The 15948-nt window shown below is 45.7% G+C and overlaps 1 protein-coding gene and 1 long non-coding RNA gene across 4 annotated transcripts in view; one reads left to right on the top strand and one right to left on the bottom strand.

Moving 5' to 3' along the window:
- The window catches only part of AZIN2 (antizyme inhibitor 2), a 31642-nt gene extending 22013 nt beyond the window's left edge, over positions 1–9629 (top strand). For 2 of the 3 annotated variants that reach the window (XM_031464669.2, XM_064493793.1), the window contains exons 9-10: positions 5872–6086; positions 9336–9474. In XM_031464669.2, coding sequence (XP_031320529.1) covers positions 5872–6086; positions 9336–9474 — 354 coding nt within the window. Of the gene's footprint in view, positions 1–5871; positions 6087–9335 lie in introns of all 3 variants that reach the window. The other variant, XM_064493794.1, reaches the window with a different exon arrangement.
- LOC135322892 (uncharacterized) lies at positions 7286–13237 on the bottom strand. The gene is made up of 2 exons (XR_010383892.1): positions 13164–13237; positions 7286–9776 (listed from the first exon to the last, which is right to left on the bottom strand). It is a non-coding gene; the product is annotated as an uncharacterized LOC135322892 (long non-coding RNA).
- Between the last annotated feature and the right edge of the window lie 2711 nt (positions 13238–15948).

The following is a 15948-nucleotide window of genomic DNA, read 5'->3' as shown; positions in this document are numbered from 1 at the left end:
AATTCTAGATTGTTTAGGGTTAGGTATATTATTGGAAAACAATGTAAAGCAAGAGAATAATGAAAGCAAAATTCAGGATAATGGTTACCTCTGGAGGGATTAGGGAAAGGGCATGTCTTTGGAGTGGGGATTTCAAAGATACAGGAAATGCTCTATTTCTTTAGCTGGGCAGTGGGTACATAGATATTCATTTTATTGTTATTTTTATTTTATACATGATACAAATGTTCTTTTGTATGAATTAAATATTCAACAAAAGTTGAGTCTGCTAGGGCTTATTAATATTCTCTGATAGGCTCATGTTTATTCTTTTATCATACTGTTTCTAACATTTAGAAAAATGTCTTGGAGATTTCAACTAGTAGTAGCTTATTTAATCTACTCATTAAATTGGGAAGAATTCTCTTTTTTGCTTTACTAAGTTTTTCCAGCTAGCAGAGGGTAGAGCTCTTGTATTTTATCTCCGCTTTTAAAGTTTTAATATTTTCTTTGAATAAGTACTATTGTGATCCAAGCACATCCCAGAGTTTAATAACTTAAAGCTCTCATTATTGTTCTGAATGAAGACAGTTCCCTGTGTGTTTGAGCTGAGACACTGGATTGTATGCTGAAACTCACTGGTTTCCTCTAGTAACTGCCTCTCTCTACTTTGGATTTTCCAGGTTGGCAAATGTTATCTGCAATGTGATATTTTATTTCTTCATTTTCTCTACATCATACTTTTTTTTTGTTTCTTTTCTTCCCTAATAGCTATTGCCAGCATTTCTCATGCTATATAAAATAGAAATGATGACAGAAAGATTCAGACTTGGAGTCAGAAGACAGGGTCCAAGTCCTGGCTCTGCCATCTAGTTGCTGAGTAATATTAGGCAAGTTACTTAACCTCTTTGGGCCTTGTTTCTCTTGTTTCTTCATCTGGAAAATGAGGCGGCTGACCTTTAATTACTAAGGTTGCTTCTGGTTCTGAAATGAGGCCATTCTAGTGTATCTCCAGTATGTTAGAGTTGGCTCCTTATATTAAATAGTTTCTCTTTATTGCGGGGTTTAGTTTTGTCTGTAATTTTAATAAAGAAGAGATTCTATAGGCTATTGAATGCCATGTTGACTTCTATCGGAAAAATTACATTAGAATTGTAGATCTAAGTTTCCATATTATGGTAAACCCAATGATCATATCATCCCCGCCTTCCATGATAAATTATCTGATCATTGAAGGTGATTTCTTGACTACGAGTGTGTATTTGATTAGCGAGGATTTCATTTTGGATTTTTGCCTATATGTTCACAAGGGAGATTTTGATCATAGATTTTTGTTGTTTCCTTTTTCCCTTTTTGTGTACTGCCCTTGTTCATCCCATGTTTTTCCTTTTAAAATATATTTGTATAATTTAAACAGTATGGAAATTAATTTATTTATTCTTTAAAAGTCGGGGAATTATTTAGGGATTCCATTAGAGCCATGTGCTATTTTAAATGTTTCATTTCTGCATCTGCTCACTTATTGGGTCTCTTTGACGAAGGCAGCAGGGAGGTGCCTTGTCTGGGACCACTTGGAGTTCTGCTACTAATTAACTTCAGAACCTGGAGCAGGTCCATTCTTCTGAGTTTTCTCATCCGTAAAACAGGAATTGCATCTGCCTCCCAGATGAGGTGTGCGTTAGTGGTGGGCACGCTTTGTAAACTAGGAACCCTTTTCCCTCTTTCAGAGGGGGCCCTACTAGCAGACTGGGCATCTTGTATTTTTACAAGTGCTTGACCATTTTCACCCAGTTTTCTGACTCGTAAACAGAGCTGAGACGTAGAAGCCTGTTGCCATATGCTTTTAGAATATTTATTTTGCAGATTCCTTTTTGTTTCCTTTAAAAAAAACTTTAGTAAAAGGGTAGCTTTGCATTATTTCCTGTGAAATTTTAAAATCTTTTCCCCCACCAATGTTTAATTTACACCACTAATAAGAAGTGAGAGAACTCTGATTATAACTCAAGGGTGCCCTTTCTTTTTATTTTATTGCGGAAGAACCTTTGAAACCTATTTTCTCAAGGATCCTTATGGATCCATTTATATAGCATTTCCCCTCCCAAGTCTTTAAAAGTTAGCTTAATTTTTTTTTAACAATTGGAGCTAAGGGAAATAATTTAGAGCAACTGAGATGAATTTTACTCATTAGCAAGAAGCCTGTAAACAAGAATTTTACATTATATGAACAAGGATGTATTTGTTTGTCTCCCTCTCCCAGAATGTGAACTCCAGGAGCACAGGAACTTTCATTTTTCTGTGTTCACTGATGTATCCCCAGCTCCTAGAGCAGAGCCTGGCACATAGTAGGTGCTCAAGAAGTATGTGTTGAATGAGTGAATGAATGAGTATAGGATAGTTCTCATCCTTGATTTTAGTAACATGCATATTTTTCTTTGTTAATGAGGACGATGGCTTATTCATTAATTTTTGTCATATATATGAGTATTATTTCTGCTTATGGAACTTGTTGACTCTTCTCAGTTTTACTCATTCCTGTTCCTGATTAAGGTATTGAAACACCTTTCCTTCTTCCCCCATTGGTCTTCTCCCCTGCCTCGTTCTAGGTTCTTTGGATGGTTTCTAGTCATAACCTTCTCCTTTTTCTTTCTTTCTTTCTCTTTCTCTTTCTCATTACTCATGTATTTCCTATTCATTAATTTAAGATGTACCATTCACAAAAGCCCCAGCTGTATGCTAGACCACTAAGCACGGAGGAGATGGTGGTAAATAAGACTGTCATGATCTCTGGACTCATGGAGTTTATACTCTGACCAGGAAGACAGGCCTGGGCAGATACATTTCCTAAGTATCTAATAATAAATTACAGTAAATGCTGTGAAGGCAAAGCTTGGGGAGCCTTAGGAAAGGCTTCTATGAAGATGCTGAAATCTAAAGGAAAATTAGGAGTTGGCAGGTTTTGGGCCACAGGGAACAGCAGGGGGACAGTTGGGGGTGGGGGAAGGGAAGCAGGGTTTACCTGGGGAGCCCAGAGCAGCTGGACTAACTGGAAGAGGGCCTTCCAAAGGCAGGATTTATTCAGGACTCACTCATGTCCATCTTTCGGTCATGACTCTTCCTTCAGGACGTGCCTGGCAAGATCCCTACACTGTGACAAATTGCACTATCTTTTTCCCCCATTTAAAAAAATAGAAGTATAGTCAGTTTATAATGTTGTGTAAATTTTTGGTGTACAGCATATTTCATACACATATATACATATATTCCTTTTCATACATATACATACATGTTCCTTTTCATATTCTTTTTCATTATAGTTTATTCCAAGATATTGAATATAGTTCCCTGTGCTATATAGACTTGTTTATTTTATATATAGTAGTTAGTATCTGCAAGTCTCAAACTCTCAGTTTATCCTTTCCCACCCTCTTTTCTCCCTGGTAACCATATGTTTGTTTTCTATGCCTGTCAGTCTGTTTCTGTTTTGTAAATAATTTCATTTGTGTCTTTTTTTTAGATTCCACATATAAGTGATACCATATGGAATTTTTCTTTCTCTTTCTGGCTTTCTTCACTTAGAACGATGATCTCTAAGTCCCTCCATGTCGTTGCAAATGGAATTATTTTATTCTTTTTTATGGCTGAGTAGTATTCCATTGTATAAGTATACCATAACTTCTTTACCCTGTCATCTGTTGATGGATATTTAGGTTGCTTCGATGCTTTGGATATTGTAAATAGTGCTCCTATGAACATTGGGGTGCATGTATCTTTTCAAATTAGAGCTCCTTCTGGATATATGCCCAGGAGTGGGATTGCTGGATCATATGGTAAGTCTGTGTTTAGTTTTTTGAGGTATCTCCATACTATTTTCCATAATGGCTGCACCAAACTACATTCCCACCAACAGTGTAGGATAGTTCCCCTTTCTCCATGCCCTCTCCTGCATTTATTGTTTATGGACTTTTTAATGATGGCCATTCTGACTGGTGTGAGGTGGTATCTCATTGTAGTTTTGATTTGTATTTATTGAGCATTTTTTTCACATGCCTATTGGCCATTTCTGTCTTCTTTGGAGAATTGCTTGTTTAGGTCTTCTGTCCATTTTTTGGATTGGTTTGTTGTTGTTGTTGTTATTAAGTTATATGAGCTATTTATATATTCTGGAAATTAAGCCCTCATCAGTTGCATCATTTGCAAATATTTTCTCCCATTCCATAGGTTATCTTTTTGTCTTATTTATGGCTTCTTTTGCTGTGCAAAAGCTTATAAGTTTAATTAGGTCCCATTTGTATATTTTTGCTTTTATTTCTACTGCCTGGTTAGACTGCCCTAGGAGAACATTGCTAAGATTTATGTCAAAAAATGTTTTGTCTGTTTTCTCCTAGGAGGTTTATAGTGTCTTGTCTTATGTCCAGTCTTTAAGCCATTTGAGTTTATTTTTGTGTATGGTATGAGGGAGTGTTCTAACTTCATTGATTTACATGCTGTTGTCTGGTTTTCCCAAAACCACTTGCTGAAGACTACATTTTCTCCATTGTATATTCTTGCCTCCTTTGTCAAAGATTAATTGACCGTAAGTGTGTGGGTTTATTCTGGGCTCCCTATTCTGTTCCACCGATCCATATGTCTGTTTTTGTGCCAATACCATGCTGTTTTGATTACTGTAGCTCTGTAGTATTTTCTGAAGTCTGGGAGGGTTTTTCCTCCAGCTTCATTCTTTTTCTTCAGTATTGCTTTGGTAATTCTGGGTCTTTTGTAATTCCATTTCATTTTAGGATTGTTGTTCTACTTCTATGAAAAATATCCTGGGTAATTTGATAGAGACTGCATTAAATCTGGAGATTGCTTTGGGTAGTATGACCATTTTTAACAATATTAATTCTTCTAATCCAAGAACATGGGATATCTTTTTATTTCTTCAGATCATCTTTAATTTCCTTAATCAGTATTTTGTAGTTCTCTGTGTATAAATCTTTCACCAACTTGGTCAGGTTTATTCCTAAATATTTTTTTGTGTGTGTGTGTGCACCGTTATCTTAATTGTCTCCAAAGGTCTGTATTACAGATTTCTTTTCTGGATTTGGAAGTCACGTACAAAAAAATTAAAATTTTATGTAATTGTTAGTTGTGTCTTTGGGCAAGTCACTTAACCTCTCAGGACATTACTTCCCCTGAAATGGGAGTAATTCTGTCTACCCTGTGAGGTCCTCTATGACCTCTGCCAGGTCACCCAGTGATTGTCTGTGGGATGCCCATCTGCCTCACCAGACCAAGAGCCCAAAGGAGGGAGGGTCTAACTCACTTGTGTGCTTCTGGCTCCTATAACCAGGCCTCAAGTGGAAGGAGGGGATCATGGAGGCTGGGCCCAGAGGTTAATCTTGATTTGAGGGAAAAGGAAGGGCTACAGAGGTGAGGACACACCCAGGGTCTGGAAAGTGGCAGATACACCACTGAAGACTGAAGCTGGCAGGTAACAGCTACACCAACAATAAAGATGATGGTGCTAATTTACTGGGCCTTTGCCGTGTGCCAGACACAGTTCTAAATGCTCTACCCAGACTCATTTATCCTCTCAGTAATGCTATGAGGTAGGTACTGTCATTATTCCCATTTTACAAATGAGCAAACTGAGGCACAGAGGGATTAAGTATCTTGCCCAAGGTCACACAGTTAGCACGTGTTGGAGCCTGGATTGATGACCAGGCATTGTGGCTTCAGAGTGAAAGAGGCAATGAATACAGAGAAGTGGGAGGGCCACAGATACCAGGCTAGGAGGCCCATCCAGTCTTTATCCTATTGGTTCTGGGAGCCATGAAGGCTTTGGAGGGAGGGCGTGCTCAAGCTGTGCACATATGCCCAGGAAAGCTGAACGTGGCCATCTCTCTCCTGCAGAAACCATCCACAGAGCAGCCCGTGTACAGCAGCAGCCTCTGGGGCCCAGTGGTCGATGGTTGTGACTGCGTAGCTGAGGGTCTATGGCTGCCGCAACTACATGTAGGGGACTGGCTGGTCTTTGAGAACATGGGCGCCTACACCGTGGGCGTGGGTTCCCTCCTTAGAGGGGCCCAGACCTGCCGCATCACCTATGCCATGTCCCGGGTGGCCTGGTAAGGGGGCCCTGCTGGGAAGGGGAGTGGGGGGAGGAGGAGGGGGCAGGCTGGGCAGAAGCAGTGGGGGAAACCCGAGGTTTGAGACCCTGCTCTGGTGTAATCCAATGTGACAAGTAGCTCTTGGCTGCTGATTCCAAGAGAGGCCTGTGCTTGGCACCTGGCTGTGGCCATGAATGCGACTGAGCTTCCCTTGAGGAGCTCAGAGTCCTGTGAGGGACACAGAGAAGTAGACCTGATAACACGGTGCTGGGTGGAGGGGGTGGGCTCTGGAAGCTTAGAGCCCCCGGGGCCCAGATCTACCTCCCTGAGGAAGGATGAGTGGGAGTCAGGTGGCAGGAGGCAGGAGGCAGAAGGGGTGGGAAGGGGGTTCTCGGAAGAAGGAACAGGGAGCGAGCATGCCTTCCAGAAATGACATGAGGTTGGTCAGGGCTGATCTGGGAATGGCCTTGAAGGCTGAGCTAAGAGCTTTGAGCATTTGGATTTTTAGAAATACCACTCTCACCACTGGGTGGATTCAGGGAGGACATGCGCAGATGCAGATGGAGCCAAACAGTTGGGTGGCTGCTATGTGACCCAGGAAAGACCTGACTGCTCATGGAGCTTGCCCTTGCTGGGCCAGCGTTGGGATCCAGTGAGGCAAGATGGAAAGAAAGTCACACGTGTTGAACCTTTCTGTCAGACCCTACATTAGGCATCTTATGATGACTTCCTTTTATCCACATGAAATGCTATGGGACCAGTGTCAACACAGAGGTCACTAGCAGAGGTCACTACTGGTCAGCAGTGTATAGCCCCTCCTTTGGGGGCTGGGGAGATGCCTGCAGAGGGCAGGAGCACTTGGGAGGGTTTATGCTGGGGTCTCAGGGGTGAGTGCAGCCTGTGTCCCCAGGGATGTGCTGGATGCTTGAGGGCCCGCAGGGACAATGCTACCAAACGCCAAGTCTGACAGGTTCAGTATGAAAGTTGCATGTCATTTATTCAGTCAACAAACCTTTGTTGTTTCTACTCCCTGCAGGGGTACAGGATAGGCTGATGCAGCTATTTTGACATCAGGGGTGTTTTGACAAGGCCTAAAAATCAAACTTAAGAAAACAATAACCACACAGGCTTTATACCACCCTGGCCCCGTCATCAGCAAACATAGGTGGATGAGGCTGCAGTAGCACTCACTACTGGGAACAAAAATTTCTGATGTATTTATATATTTTTTAATTTTTAAAATTTCTTTTTTTTTTAGTTTTTTTTTTTTTGAGGGAGGGGAGGTAATTAGGTCTATTAGGTCTATTTATCCAATAATTTTTTTAATGGAGGTACTAGGGATTGAACCCAGGACCTTGTGCATGCTGAGCATGCACTCTACCACCTGAGCTATACCCTCCCCCTCTGATGTATTTAAATGGCCATGTCAAAGAAATTCCCTATATCAAAGGGGCCTCATTGAAATGTCCTGCTTTACAGTGTGGCTCTGTGCTGGGTCCTGGGGGGAAAAGAGCCTCTAAGAATGTGGTGAGCCAAAGTATGCACACCTGCACACAGCATAGAGAGGGCAAAGGTCACTAGGGAAAGAGGGACAGCAGGCTGGGGAGGGTGGTGAGGGCTGCTTCTCAGGAGGCATTGCCTGATGGGTAAGGAGGAGTTAGGCAGGCACAGGAGGGCCAGGCAAGATGACAGGAGGGAGGTCGTGGCCGAGAGGTGTAGGGGCTTCAGAGTCCAGTTCATCCACAGAATTTTAAGTAGCTCTGTCTGGCTAGAGTGGCATGTGGGGAAGACTGGATGAAGAAGGACCTTGGAGGCCCTGGTTGGGCTTGATCTTGAAGGCAGCAGGGAGCTAGTGAGAGGTTTTAAGAAACTTATCTTTCAAAACCCATTTTGCAAGATGAGGAGACAAGAGGCTCAGATAGAGGATGCTTGTCTCAGAGAGCCTCCCACCTGGAAGGGAATGGCCTGACCAGATTCTGTGCAAAGATACTGACTACTGATTTGCTGCTGAATTGCACACATCAGCAAAGAGGGAGGCCTTCCTGCAGGGGGGGACTGGAATAGGCTGGAAGTATGAAAGGAGGATATAGATGGAAGAGGGAGGTTCTTGTGGGGAAGCAGATCTAAGCAGAAGTAAAGGACAGGCTGTCATGCCACCCTCCCTCCCCTCAGGCCTCTTGATACAGCCCAGGGCTCCTTCCCTGTCCTCACACGCAGCGTCCACCCCTCCACCAGTAAGCGTTCACCATGTGCCAGCCTGCTGTTGGGGGCACTAGGCAGTGAGTAACTCAGATACGTTCCCTGCCCTGCTATAGCTGAAGGAATGTTGGGGAAGCAGACACTAAACCCTATTGTTATCAAGGAGTGCTGGTGCTGTGGGACTCAGCAAAGGGACGGTGATGTGGGGAGAGGTACAAGCATGTGCAGAGGCCTGGGATGGGATGCACGAGAGCCCAAAAGACAGCTGCTATGGATGGCAACCAGGTGGCACCACTGCCCATGGTGGGAGAGACTGGCAGGGAACAGATCTTGGGGGGCCTGAGAGTGGAGGGAAACTGCTGGCAACTCAAGAGCAGGGATTTACTTTTAGAAAAGATGGACCTGGGTCAGAATTGTCTGGAGGGGGCAAGAGCAGATTAGGGAGACTGTGCGTTCTTGGATAGAGACGGTGGTGTCACTGGGAATGGAGAGAAGTGGACACCTGTGAGGATGCTCTGGAGGTGGGCTCAGGAGGGACCAATGGGGGTAGGAACGAGATCCCCAGCCTGGGGCTGGAGCAGGAGCCATTTATTTACACGGATGTGCAGGGGAAACAGCTTGCAGGGCTTTTGAGGGGGGCAGATGATTTTTGAGTCCTAAGCTTCGGGTCTGAAGAATGTGGGCTTTGAAATGAGCGCTGGGTTGAATCCTAGTTCTACCACATTCTGGGGATATGACCTTGGGCAGGTAACTCCCAAGTCTCAATTTCCTCATAGTAAACAGAGATGATAATGTCACCCTTACAGGGTTTGGGGACATACAATTAGGTATTTTAAGTAAAGTGCCTGGCACAATAATGGGCATATCAGTGAATGTGGGTTCCTTCTCCTTGTGGGCTAGACGACCAGGAGAAGGGAGCAGGGGGGAAGAGGGCTTAGCAGGCCTCTCCCTGCCACCTCCCTCAGGTCCTGGCCCCGGTGGCCCTGAGTCTTCCGCTAGAGGGCCATCAGGAGTCCCTGAAATGCAGACCTTGTGCTGGCTGCTTCCAGTGCCCCCTCTTGTTTGCAGGGAAGCCCTGAGAGGGCAGCTGCTGCCTGCAGAACAGGACGAGGACGCCGAGGGCATGTGCAAGCCGCTGTCCTGTGGCTGGGAGATCACAGACACCTTGTGCATGGGCCCTGTCTTCACCCCGGCGAGCATCATGTGAGCAGGCCCCGTTCCCCCCGGGAGAACCCCAGCGGGGCCGCAGAGATGCCTCTGGGAAAGGTGGGGAAGGCGGCAAGCAGGGGCACCCTCTGGCCAGGACTCTGGTGCTTGCTCTGCCATCCCTCACGCTCCACCTGTAGTGTTTCTGCCCTGTAAATAGGACCAGTCTTACACTCACTGTAGTTCAAGTATGCAACATAAATCCTGTCCCTTCCAGCTGTGTCCGCCTCCTCTGCAGCGCCTCTCCTCTGCACACCTCTTCTGTGGTGGTGTTCTTGGGGTCTTCCTTGGTCTCCTTCCCACCTTTGTAAATATGAAGCAAATAAATATTTAGGTTTTACTAATACTCCAGTGGAATCTGGCAGTTCAATTCACAGAGCAGCCTGGGTTAGACCAGGGCCGAGGCCTCCCCACCCTCTGCTTCAGTCCTGCCCGGGCTGCAGTGTGGGCATCTCCTACTGGCACCCAGCTCCTCTGACTCCTCTCTCTTGTTTTCACAAGCGTCCGTGCCTGGTGTCATGAGGAAGGGTGAGCTGTTGGGCTGGGGTGTGGGGGCAGGGTGGCCTCTCTGCAGCACTGGAGCTGCAGCTCATGGCGGGTGAGGGGATCTCTGTGTGAACCCAACACCCAGCTGAAGGCCTGGTCCCAAGTGGGGACAATCGAGTATTTGACACAGCTTTTGGAAATTCATACCAAAGACAAAGAGCAAAGAGATGGGTATCTGGGAGGTTTTGAGGAGATCCTGTTCCCCTCCTCTCCTTGCAGGTCATCATGGCAATCAGACTGATGCAAATGCGTGGTAGTTGGTTTTCCTTATTCAGGCGGTAATTTGCTAGAACACCACTGGCCGTGGAGTAACTGGCACATCCTGTGCCAAGGGCCCTGATGCTGGTGGGCAGTTCTTCTCAAGACAAAGGCTCCCTCACATCACTCGGGTCTCAAGCTCTGCACCTGCAGTGTGTGAGCTGCTCAGCAAAGGAGTTCATATTTTAGAGCTCCCCCAGCTGCTACAGGTGACCCTAAACAATTTTCTTCTGGAATTGAAAAAAATTGAGTATAATTCACATGCCTTAAAATCCACTCTTTCAAAGTATAGATTTCAGTGGTTTTTAGCGTACTCACAGTTTGTGGAAATCACCACTGTCTGATTCTGGAACACGTTCATTACCGCAAAAAGAAACCCCGTATCCATGAACGGTCACTCCCCGTTCTCCCCTTCCCCCAGCCCCTGGCACCCACTAATCTATTTTCCACCTCTGTGGATCTGCCTGGTCTAGACATTTCATTGCGATTGTTTTTATATCTTCACTTGAGTGTCTCACTGGGTAAGCCTGGTAAAATGCGTGTGTTTTGTTTTCCACACCACCAGGCAATTCTCTGACACCAGCTGGGTGTCCTACAATTCAACTCAATTCTGACACTACCTACCTAGAGATAGAATCAGATCCCATGGGTTAAAGGCTCAGTCTTACAAATCTGAACAACAGAGCAAGGAGTCTGAACTGAATTCTGCAGGCAGTAGGGAGTCCTAGATCCTTCTGGGGCAGAAGCATGACAGGACCTTTGAGAGGATAACTGACAGTATATTCAACAGGGGCAGAGGGAGGCAACCCAGTGGGCTGGTGGGAGCATGCACATCCTTCACCCCCTGGCCTGTTTAAGGCGAGCCCAGCCAGGGATGGACGACACAAGTTGTCATCTCTGCCTGCCCATGCCCCGGAGGAGATGGTGGCTCTCTGGGTGTCACCCTTCCCTAGGAAACTCACCTGCTCAAATCAGCTCATTCCAGCTGTAAAGGGACCATAGGGAAGGCAACAGGACGGGAGTTCCCAGTCAACCCTTTGCTCCATTTTAAACCCTCTCCCTGGCACCTATGGGATGAGTAGCTAGGCTTGTGTAAATTTAACCAGCAAAATTATGATATAGGCTCCTAGCAGTCAGAGGGATCTTTTTGAATCATAAATCTGACCTTGTCATTCCTCTGCTGAAAACCCTTCAGTGGATTCCCACTGTGATGCCAGTAAAAGTTAAATTGCCCGAGATCTCCATCCACTTTTCAACCTCATCTCCTGCCACTCTTTTCTCACCACGCACCAGTCTACTGGCCTCTTTTCAGTTCCTCACATTTACCGAGTTCTTTCCTGCCACCAGGACTTTGCCCTTGCTGTTCCCTCTGCCTAAACAGCTCTTCTTCCAGCGTCTTCCGGGCTGACTCATTCTCAGCTTAAAGGGCTCATGTTAAATGTCACCTTCTCAGGAAGGCCTTTTCTGTACACTGTATTCAAAGTGCTCCCCCTCATCTAGTTATGTGGAGTCATATTTTACAACAATTAGATTCTAAAGGCAGTATTTAAGGCAAGAAACACATTATCAAAGTTGTCATTGAAAATCCCGGAGGAAGCTATCATATTGCAGGCAGTACCTCATTCTTCTCTGTGTTCCTGATATGCAAGGCACATTTCCTTAAAACCCCAAATAGCTCCATGATCTCTCTCCTTCACATCTTCAGGTCTTTGCTCAGATGTCACCTTCTCTGACCTTCCTGACCGCAGTCTTTAAAACTGCAACACTCCTGCTCCCACCTCAGCATCCCATGATCCCCCTTATAGCCTTACCTTTCCCTCTCATAGCTCATCACCTGACATACATTTTACTTAAATTAAGCTCTGAAAGGCAGAGATGTTTATTTTGTTCACTGCTGTGTTCCTAGTGCCTAGAACACTGCCCCACACAGATGTTCAATAAATAACTGTTGAATTAATCTTCCAAGTCTCAGCGTGGTATCTCCCTTTTCTCTTACTCTATGCCTGGGTACTGCTTCTCTAAGCTTTCACAGCATGCTGTATTCACCCACAGTAAAGACCTGCTGATCACAATGTATTGTAACTTTTCTACTTGTCTTTCTGCAAATCTGTTAATTCCACAAGGAGAGGGAATGTTTCTCTTACTTGCCAGTATCACCTGGATCCTGGGTTTGTACTTGGGACAGAGTAAGTGCTTAGAGTCTTTTGAAGAAACTAGTCTTGGAGGATCGGGGATACCCCTGAATCCCCAGGCAGGGGTATCCGGTCCCTTCTCCTCAGCTCCTGAAGAGCAGCCTAGATCCTGCGAAGGGCAGACCACTGACTGTAACGGGCTGGGGGCCCTGCAGGCTTGCAGGCTTACACCCAGGAGGAGCGAGGGGCCACATACCAGGGCGCTTAGGCGGGGAAGCACATGGGATGTATCAATAGCTCTTTCTTCCCTTCCACTCAGCTGGGTGACCATGAGGTAGGACTGCCATATAAAATACAGGATGCCCAGCTAAATCTGAATAAAGATAAACGGCAGCTACTTTTTCAGGAAACGCATGACCCACGCACTATTAGAGATATCCCTATGCTAAAACACTGTTGTTTACCTTAACTTTGGGCGTCCTGCATTTTAGCTGCTAAATCCGGCAACCCTACTCCGCAAGTCCCTGTCTCTCTGGGTTCGTTTCCCCCATCTGTGGAATGGGGGTATTTCTGTGACACTTGCCTCAGGGACTCCTCAGGCGAAGCAATCCCCCACCTCCCGCAAGGCTGTCCCTCCCCTCGGAGGAGTGGGAAGCGCTGATCTCGGGAGACGTTCTCGGTGGGTAAATATGAACAAGCCACTGCCTCTAGGAACTCCCTTTTCTCATCTGAGCCTTACGACGCTTTTACGCACCGCTTCGTGGAACTCCGCTCGTTCGGCTTCCAGGCGCCGGAACACCCCATCATCCCTAGTCCCAGCCGGCGCGGATTTCCGGCAGCGTGACGTCACTTCCGTGTCAGAGAGCCTCCGAGGCCTCGAGCCCCGCGCTCTGGCGCCCCCTGTCTGCCCGGAGGAGGGCCTGACTTTACCAAACAGGGAGAAGAGACAGACGAGTCCACTGGCTGAAAGACGGACGGACGCAGCTCGCAGCCTCCACCAATGGAAGACCGAACCTTCGCCGAGGGCGGGCCTCCACGGGCCAGGGGTCAGTCTGGGACCCAGGCTGCCAGGAAGACAGGGACCCTGTCCCGGCCCGGCCAGAAAGGCTAGCCGGAGCAATATCGGAAGTGGGCTTCTGCCCACCAGCTACTTCCGCTTCCCCTTACAAAGTAGGGGGATACTTGAATAACGAGACCAGAGAGCTGTATGGATCTCAGGTGTCCAGTGTCGTCCACTCTCATCCATTTCATTCCCAAGAGGAGACACGTGATGAATTCACGCAGAAAATCGTAGGCTTTGAATGAATTCTTGACCTGGAGGCCAAGGTGTTTTACGTTTTAAATAATAAAGAGTACTTACTTTGTTCCATGCCCTGCCTTCGCCTTTCACTCGCATTTTTTCGTTTAATCTGCACAGGCCGGTGAAGTGGATATCGCGACACAGAGTCCGACCCCTCAGTGCCTGTGTTGGGATCCTGGCTCTGCCAGTTACAGCCTGTGTTTCCTGTGCCACAATTTTTGCATCTGTCAAATGGAATCTACCTTATACCCTAGTTCTAAGGATTAAATAAATTAACATATTTAAAGTGCTTAAACAGCAGCTGATGTATCCATAGGAATCACTTAAGTTATGCCTATTTATAAATTAGAAAACTGAGGCTTAGCTATGAAGTAACTTGCCTAGAATAGATAGTAAGTAGTGGAGGCAGGTTGGGAAGCATCTCTACCTTTCAGTCGTACTCACCCAGCCGTCTTCCTATGGAAGCCTGTGGGGACCATAACTGCCTTTAGAGCAGCACATGTATTTATTTAGTAGGACCCTATTACCAAATGACTGCTCTCTGGGCATTTTAATAACTCCAGTTAAGATGGTGAGGTTCTATAACTTGTTCTATACATCTCCAATGAAGATAGGCTGTAAGATCCAACTGCTAAATCTCATTGATATAAAAATTAGCAGAAATGAACTTCTGAACATGTGCAATTTGAGATCCTGTGAGAGATCCAAGGTGTGATTTGGTGTGATAAGTAGTATGCTAGTGGAAAGCACAGGGTCCAAGGAAGTCTGAATAGGGATAGAGATAACTACCTGCTAGAGTTAGGATGGACTTGGCAGAAGCAGTGGATAGATGTAGAAACATTTATGGATGAGTAGGAGTTGCCCAGGTAAAAAGTCTGGGGAAGTTGAGGGAAGCATTCCAAACCAGGGAAATGGTGTGTAAAGGGATAGTGGTGTGATAATTCAGAGCTCTTTCTTGGGAACTGGAGTACCAGACGGAAGATGAGAATTAAATGGAGATTGAAGCATATTGTGAAGGGTTCTCTCCTGATAGCAGCAAGTCAACAGACGTTTCTGAGCAGGGGTGAGATCAGCTTTGCAGTGTAGGTGGCTCACTAGGAGGCAGTGAAAAGGATGCAATAGACAGTCTCTAAAATGCCCCCAATAACCCCAAATCCCAGCATTCCCACCTTGTATAATTCTCTCCCCTTTAGTATGGACTGGGCTGACTGATTCCATTCTAATGACTTGAATATGTTAGAAGTGATGGGTTATCATTTCTGAGACTAGATTACAAAAAAACCTGTAGCTTCTGTCTTGGGCACCCTCTCTTTTTCTCTTGCTCACTTGCTCTTAGGGAAGTCATCTACCATGTCATAAGCTGCCCCATGTGTCAGGAACTGACATCTCTGTCCACAGCCAGCAAAGACTGGAGGACTTCTAATCACCACATGAGTGAGCTTGGAGGTGGATGTTGCCCTAGGTGAGCATCAGCATGACTGTGGCCCTGGCTAACACTTGATGGCAGCCGTGTGAGAGACCCTGAGCCAGAGGTACCCAGCTAAGCCACACTCAGATTCCTGACCCACAGGAACCATGAGACAATAAATGTTTGTGGTTTTAAGTTTTAACAAAAATTTAAGGTGATTTTTAACACAGCAATAGATAACTAGAAAATATAAAGAGATTAGAAGCAAAGAGAAAACAGGGTGATTAGGAGAGGACACTTGTTCCAAGCCATGGAAGAGGTGCAGAGAATCTGAATTAAGGCAGTGGCTGTGGGGGTGATGAGCAGAGGATGAATCTGAGATACGTCTGGGGAAAAAGAGAAGGCATTTGGCAGTGGAATTGGTTGTGGGGATGAGGGAGAAGGCAGGGGAGAGAACACCACCAGTGTTTGGTAACACAGGGGATGGTATTAGCTAGAGTTGCCAGCATGCAGGCCACTGGGGATGAGTTTAAAAAGTATCTCCTTGAGATTTCTAGCAACAACAAGATAGATCAACAAACAGACTCTAGGCTGGACAAAAAGAAGACAATCTCTGTGGTCTGGGAAAAAATATTGCAGAAAAATAGAATCGAGGAAGTAAAAACTGGAAGGAACTCTCTTCCCTCAGTTAGATTTACTTGTCAAAGTGTACAGCGTACCACTCTCCCCTTCATCCAGTCATTCATCTGGAAGATATGTATTAAATGCCTTCTCTGTGCCAGACACTGGTCCAGGCATTGGGGACATAAAAGTGAGCACAAAAGTCCCAGC

Source organism: Camelus dromedarius, chromosome 14, assembly GCF_036321535.1.
Source record: "Camelus dromedarius isolate mCamDro1 chromosome 14, mCamDro1.pat, whole genome shotgun sequence".
NCBI classification, from domain to species: Eukaryota; Metazoa; Chordata; class Mammalia; order Artiodactyla; family Camelidae; genus Camelus; species Camelus dromedarius.
Note: the sequence above shows the minus strand (reverse complement) of the source record. Positions and strands in the feature narration are given on the sequence as shown.